Source organism: Gekko japonicus, unplaced genomic scaffold, assembly GCF_001447785.1.
Source record: "Gekko japonicus isolate JY-2015 unplaced genomic scaffold, Gekko_japonicus_V1.1 scaffold6408, whole genome shotgun sequence".
Lineage (NCBI taxonomy): Eukaryota > Metazoa > Chordata > Lepidosauria > Squamata > Gekkonidae > Gekko > Gekko japonicus.
In genome coordinates, this window is record NW_015167251.1 from 23,659 (window position 1) to 30,371 (window position 6,713).

The following is a 6,713-nucleotide window of genomic DNA, read 5'->3' on the forward strand; positions in this document are numbered from 1 at the left end:
CATAATACCAAACAATAGCGATACTGTGCTGAAATAGAGTTAGATTTATTCAAAGTTGCACGTAATAAATATAAGGGCAGAATGTGTGTGATACATCAAGTTAATTAACCAACCACATTTATCTCTTTAAAGTATATCAAGACCCAAATCCTAGCGGAAGACAGAAGTAGCCCCGCCAGGTCTGACTTCAGCCCGAGCAATCCAAGTGCAGAAGAGACAGGAAGAAGTGCGTGAGAAAGTCCAAGACCTCGCGGCCTGTCAGTGCCCTGGCGGGGGGGGGGTCTCCCAAAGGAGAGGAGGACCCGATCCGCTCACGTGTGGTCCGTTCAAGCCGGCAACTGGAGGATGGCCAGGTCTTCCTCGGTGAGCACCGGGAGGGAGGACCCGTCCCAGAGTGCGGGAGGGGCAGCTGGCCCGGGCAGTCCTCGAAGGAAGGAGGGGACGGGCGGAGGCGGCGTGGCGACGGCAAAAGCGGGGAAAGCCACGGAGGGAGCGAGAGTCGCCCACGGAGGAGTCAGCGGCGGGGGGAGGCCAGCCGGCGGCGACGGCAGCGGAGCGCCTTGCAGAGAGAAGGCCGGGCCTTGGCTCCCGGGTGCGCGGGACTGGCCTCCCGGAGGAGGACCCTGCTGCGCACCTCCGGAGGCCTCAGGAGGTGGAGTCGGCAGGTTGTGCTGAGTCCTCGGCTGGCTCCGGGGCTTCGAGCCTGTGACGGCGTCCTCCTTCTTCTTACAGGGATGCCTGGTCCTCCGGTTCTGGAACCAGACCTGCAGAGAAGCCGTGAGAGAAGCGGAGAGTCGGTGATCCCTGGACAGAACCCGGTCTTGCTTTTCAGGGCTCACCGATGCTCGTCCCGAATACATCCCGTTCCCCACCCTGCCCACCCCAAGTCTGACTGCTGCCAGCAAACCCCCAGGTGAGGTTGATGTTTGCTCAGCCAACTGGGACTCGTTCATCCCGGCCTCCACCTCACATGTCCTTCCACCCAGACACGCATGTCTCTCTCGCCTGCTGCAGCTATTCCGCGCGAAAAGGAACCTTCTGATTGACAGCAATCAGACGCAAGATCAGGACACCCGCGCGTAGGGGGCAGGGGTTTCGAGAGCTCTCTGGGCATCTCTGGGACGGCCACCCATGGGACCTAATCCTGGAAATCCCTAGAAAAGCTACTGAAGTTCTCACACCTCTGTGGGCAGGACACGCTTCAATCGGAAAAGTAAAAGTAAAGGTTTCCCTTGCTCGAAAGCCAGTCGAGTCCGACTCTAGGGTTGCGGTGCTCATCTCCGTTTCCAAGCCGGAGAGCCAGCGCTGTCCGAAGACGTTTCCGTGGTCATGTGGCCGGCATGACTAAACACCAAGGCGCACGGAAGGAACGCTGATACCTTCCCAACGAAGTGGTACCTATTTATCTACTTGCAGCTTCTTGCTTTCGAACTGCTAGGTTGGCAGGAGCTGGAACTAGAGTCGGGCACACTCGGGTCTCGAACTGCTGAACTACCGACCTTCCACAGCCTGCAGTTTAGCGTCTTAACCACTTGAGTTCAATCGGAAAGCCTCTCCTTAAGGAACAGAAAACCCATCCCTCACATGCTTAGACACAACCCTGTTTCCATCGGATTGCAGGAAAATGCAGGTTCCATTTCAAGGATTTTTTTTGGGGGGGCGACCCTCTCTGGTCTGGGAGGGTTCCCGCCCGCTCGGTCAGTCTAAAAGCACAATTCACACACACACACACACACACACACACACACACACACACACCAGCCAAAGCAGATAGAGGAGAGACTGGGAGACCACGGAATCACCCCGGGGACTTACCTGGATCCTGTCTTCGGGGGCTCCGATCCTCCTCGCCAGCTCCTCCCGCTCCTCGAAGCTGGGATGGCGGTTCTGCTCGAAGGCCCTCAGAAGAGGGGACTTACCTGGATCCTGTCTTCGGGGGCTCCGATCCTCCTCGCCGGCTCCTCCCGCTCCTCGAAGCTGGGATGGCGGTTCTGCTCGAAGGCCCGCAGGAGAACGTCCAGCTGCTCTTTGGAGAACTTCGTCCTCTGCCTTCTGCGGCCACGCCCGGCACACTGAGGCAGGTGGGCAGGAGCATCTGCAGGGGGGACAGAAGGGCCGCATAAGCAGCCACCCCGCGGCCCTCGACGTTCACGCCACAATGGTTCTGTCCTGCGCCTCCCACGGCACTCCAAGATCCCACCATAGCACACCTTAGAAAGACCAGCCTGGGTCCCTCCATTTTCAGCCCCCTTTCGCCTCCAAAGGCAAGCCAGAGGGGAGGTTGTTCCACACAGCCTCCCTTTTGCCTTCTGATCCTCACAACCCCCCCGCGAGGGAGGCCAGGCGGGGTGCTGTGACCGGCCCGAGATCTCCCGGGGAGCTTCAGCCGGCAGAGCAGGGGAGCGAAACTGAGCGGGAAGCCAAAGGTCCTGTTTGGGAGAGAGACAGATTTCCTTCTGGGCAGGGCACCCAAGAGGCCAGGGGATTTGGGAAGGGCTTCCTGGCTGGAGGTCCTGGGGAGGGGGCGTCATTTCTGAACAGGCAAGGAACACACCAATTTCTCTCTCTCTCCCCTCCCCATTAAATAAGGGGTCTTCTTTCAGACCACAGCGGCTACCCCCAATCTACAACCTTTTTTCTTTTCTTCTTTTTTTTTGCCCACCGCCATTTCCCTCCCCCCAGAATTGCTGGAGGGATCCAGGGCCACGTTTCTCAGGGGAGGAAAAAACCAATTAGAAGGAATTAAAGGGTTTTGTGTTTGGCACCTGCGTGGCAGGCGACATCCCTCATAAAATGTCCTAAAAGCAAAGGAAGCCACTGCCGGCTGCCCGGATGGGATTATTAAAAATTGCCGTCCGAAAAAACAAACTCGGCACTTCCCAATCCGGAGTTTCTTTCGGCCAAAGCAAGACGGAGGGCTTCGCAGTGCAATCCTCTGCAGACTTACTCCCGTCTAAAGTCAGTGAAATCCATCGCTTTAGAAAGGAGGAACTGCGCTGACGGCTGCAGTTTGGAAATGAAGCCACCCGGGGATGATCCTTCGATTCCCGCACGGGTGAACAGGGGGGCGATCCCTACAATGTTATGCCGTGTTCGGGACACGAGATCCACGGGTTTGGAGTGTCAAGGCATTCGTGATTATGTGGCAAAGTTCGGCCCCATTTCCCTGGGAAGAAGAGGCGTCTTTCTCTGGGGTTGCGGCGGGAGCCACGAAAAAGGAACTCCCCCCTCCACCCCAGAGGCGCTTCAAAGCAACGGGGCTCTTGCAGTCACCAAGGGATTGAAGAAACGGGTTCCTGCACAGACTTGGAGAGGTTTAGCGCCCACCCCCCCCAGGAAATCTTTTCCGTTCCCAGACGCTTCTGCTGGAATGCAGCTGCCAGACTTTCAAAGCGCCACTTTATTCTCAAGGGGGGAAGAGAGGAAATACCGACCCCCAAATCGGCATTTGAGAATAGACTGCCCTTGAACATGGAGGTTCTGCGGGGCCACTGGCCAGGCCTGGACCTTTTCCACCTTTACAAATGTGTCTAATCCCCTTTCAGAGTCTGTTCGACCAGGAGGTTCCACCCAATGTTCCCTCTAAACTGTGGAGAGTATGTGAGCGAAAATCCGACTTTTTGAGCTCCTGGCATTAAACTTGTGAGCGAGCGATTTGGCCGCCGCATCAATGAGTTTGCTCTGGAGCCAGCTGAGACAAAAACGTGTGAGCCAGAAGCTAAAAGACGGTGAGCTAGCTCACACTAACTCAGCTTAGAGGGAACACTGGACCGTTAAGGTGGCTTCGTACCCCCAGATACCCTCCCCCCGCTGGCGGCCCCCCGCTCACCTCCTCCAGCAGCAAATTCCATCTTGTCGGGTGTCGGTAGAGAGAAAGAGGCGCCTTCCTTGGCCGAGTTCAGGGCAGAGCCTCCCTGCCGGATCACAGTTGAGCAAAGTCTTCTTCTAGACCAGGGTCGCTGGACAAGGAAAGCTGGGTCGGGGGCCAAACTCTTATGGCCCACCTGGGGGGCAGTGCCTTGACCGTGCCCTTGGTCTTTGTCCAATGAGAGGTTAGCCAGGAGGGGTCATTTTGGTGCTATCCGGGGTGTACAATGGAGGGCATTTCCCACTATCAGAGGAGACCTTTCTCCTTTTGGCCATTTCACTCTAGGGGGGGGGATCTAAAGGGAGGGGAAATGTTCCTACGTGGAAAGATGAGTTCCAGGAAACCTTCGCATGAGTTTTTTTTCCTGTCCCCATTGTTCCTAGTTTGCTTTTTAAAATATCTCCCTCTCTCCAAATGGTTGAAATTCCTGGTCTCTTTAATGAGGCCTGAATGGATTGATTTTCTATATCGATGGCTACCCCGGATTCATTCCCCCGGTCTGAGGGTTCTCTTGCTCGTTTTGGTGTCATGGGGGGGGGGCTCTTTTCGTCCGGGTTTTGAAAAATAAAACTTGGTTTTCAGCAGAGATAAAATAACTCAGCAATGCCAGAGTAAAATATTTCAGACCCAGAGTCCATGTGTGTTTAAAATAGAAAGTTTTTACTACATTCTAGCATGGGGAAGGGTAACTGGGAAGAAATTAACAACAGAGCTAAGTTCCCTACATCCTTACACTACAACAACAAAACTAGAAGAGCGCGATAATGGCTTTTCTACTTCTTCTTGAGAACAGCAGACAAAGACGGGAAGAGAAGCCATAAAATGCAAAAACACTTTGACACTTTGCTTCCAATGAAACTCCTAGATCAGGGATGATTTTCCCGAGCTTGTAGTTCTAAACTAACATTTACATAAAACATGTGATTTCCTGTGACAATACAAACAAAAATTTAACCCCAGATACACTGAAGTGTTTTCAGCTTGTAACACCCAACACTTTTGTCATTCATGCAACAAAGGTGCCCCCGGAAGATCCGGGGGTTGGTGGGTAGAGGCACTCCCTGAGGAGGTTGTCGCATAGCTTTGAAGGTCGATGAGCACCGCCCGTCAGAATTCCCCTCCTTTATAGCATACTCAAAGGCATGGGATATCATTTTAAGAACTGGATTGTACAGTTTAGCACCCTCTGTAAGCAGGGCTGGCTCACTCACTAGGCGAACTAGGCGATCCCCTAGAGCAGGAGGGCCCTTAGGGGCGCCAAACTGAGCCCGGCCCCATACTCTGGGAGTTTCTTGATTATTTGTGTTTTTCATTCTTCCTAAAATGCATTTATTTTTGAAAATTGGTGGGCGCACCGGGGGTGGGGGGCGCCAGAAGGGATCCTCGCCTAGGGTGCAAATTAAGCTGGGGCCGGCCCTGCACATGGTCTAGTCTGTAGTGCAATAGACACCAGTGATTTTGCTTGTTTGGTTTTTTAACTTATCTCTCTTTTTCTTCTCCTAACGGCAGCTGACTGGAGTGCCGCTGAACGTGTCTGTCAAGTTGCAGCTGAGTCTCTTTATAAAGAAAGTCCCCTTCATCACGTAAGCAGCTGTCTCTTAAGCCCCTCTTCTCCAAACGTTTTGATAACCTTCCTTTGCAACTTCAGGGTAGCTCTGTTGATATGGTTTCCTGGTGTGCACGCACGCACGCACGCACACACACAGAGACACACACACAGAACAACATTTGAGTCAAGTGGCACCTTTGAGACCAACAGAGTTTTATTCAAAGTGTGAGCTTCCGTGTGCAAAACACACTTCTTCGGACAAAACTGGAATAAAATCTCAAAAGCTAGTTATGGGGGAAAAGGGGCTTGGGGGTAAGCTGAAACGGCTTTCACTCCGGAGAGGCACGTCTCCAGAGAGGCAGATCACGTAGAGCTACACAGAACCAATTATAGTTATTTCTGAACTTGTGAAAACTTTATACATATGTTATTGCATAGCTGGGAATTTCAGGGCGTCAGCTCCCCTCTCTGAACCCCCACCCCCGATTTGTTTCGACGACACCTCTGGTTGTTTCCATACTGAGGTGTTGCTCTGGTCTGGCCTCCAGCCTGGAGCAGGATTTCCCAACCTGGAGATGGCAACCTGAGAAAGGGACCCCCCCCCCCTTCCACTGAGTAAAGACTCCAGAGTTGCTCCTTATAGGAGCCGTATTGTGCAGCCTCTCCCCAGGGAACTGTTCTTGACTGGTCGGTTTGAGATGCCTTCTATTCCCTCGCACCTCTCCAAAGGTCTGGAAAGGGAGAGTGAAGAAGTGGCTACTCTATGGAGGTGGAAAATATCTACTATTTTTAACAGAAAGCCCATTCCAGTCTCCTATGAGGCAGGGGAAGGGAAGACAATTTCTGATGGACTGTCTGCCATTTCTTTAGATTCTCACCAAGGCTTTTCTGTGTACTTTTGTTGGGTTTTGTTATATATTTTTTTCATCAGTTAGTTAGATGATGAACTAAAATTATTATTTTTCATCACTAACTGACATATAAAAGACATATAATGAGCTTTGAGAATAGTGGTGACGTTCAGGTTTCCAGGAAAACCCCCCCCTCCCAATGGCAGAGTCCACAATGCTTCCACAGGAAGAAGAACCGTGGAGACTGCAGAGACTCGTTGGGTGAACACGAACCTGCAGAGGGAAGCTCTTCTTGAGGACCTTTTTAAGAATTAAGATATATTGTAACTTGTATATTAAACAGGTGTTCCGATCAGTGTTCCCTCTCAGCTCTGGAGTCTTGTGAGCAAAAAATCTACTTTGTGAGCTCCTGCTACAAAAGACAAACTCTTCTAGTTTTGTCTTT

At 52.6% G+C, this 6,713-nt stretch overlaps 1 protein-coding gene across 1 annotated transcript; it reads right to left on the reverse strand.

Annotated features, from left to right (window-relative positions):
* Positions 1-326: 326 nt before the first annotated feature.
* LOC107112118 (double homeobox protein 4C-like) lies at positions 327-3,851 on the reverse strand. Its single transcript, XM_015413192.1, has 4 exons — positions 3,830-3,851; positions 1,920-2,095; positions 1,816-1,887; positions 327-764 (listed from the first exon to the last, which is right to left on the reverse strand). Exons 1-4 carry the CDS (start codon positions 3,849-3,851, stop codon positions 327-329), a joined length of 708 nt encoding a protein of 235 aa, XP_015268678.1.
* Between the last annotated feature and the right edge of the window lie 2,862 nt (positions 3,852-6,713).

Coding starts and splice junctions, on each gene's coding strand:
- LOC107112118 (XM_015413192.1), bottom strand. CDS start 3,851: ATGGAATTTGCTGCTGGAGGAG. Junction 1,888..1,919: donor CCCCCGAAGACAGGATCCAG/GTAAGTCCCCTC, acceptor GCCTTCGAGCAG/AACCGCCATCCCAGCTTCGA. Junction 765..1,815: donor CCCCCGAAGACAGGATCCAG/GTAAGTCCCCGG, acceptor GCTTCTCTGCAG/GTCTGGTTCCAGAACCGGAG.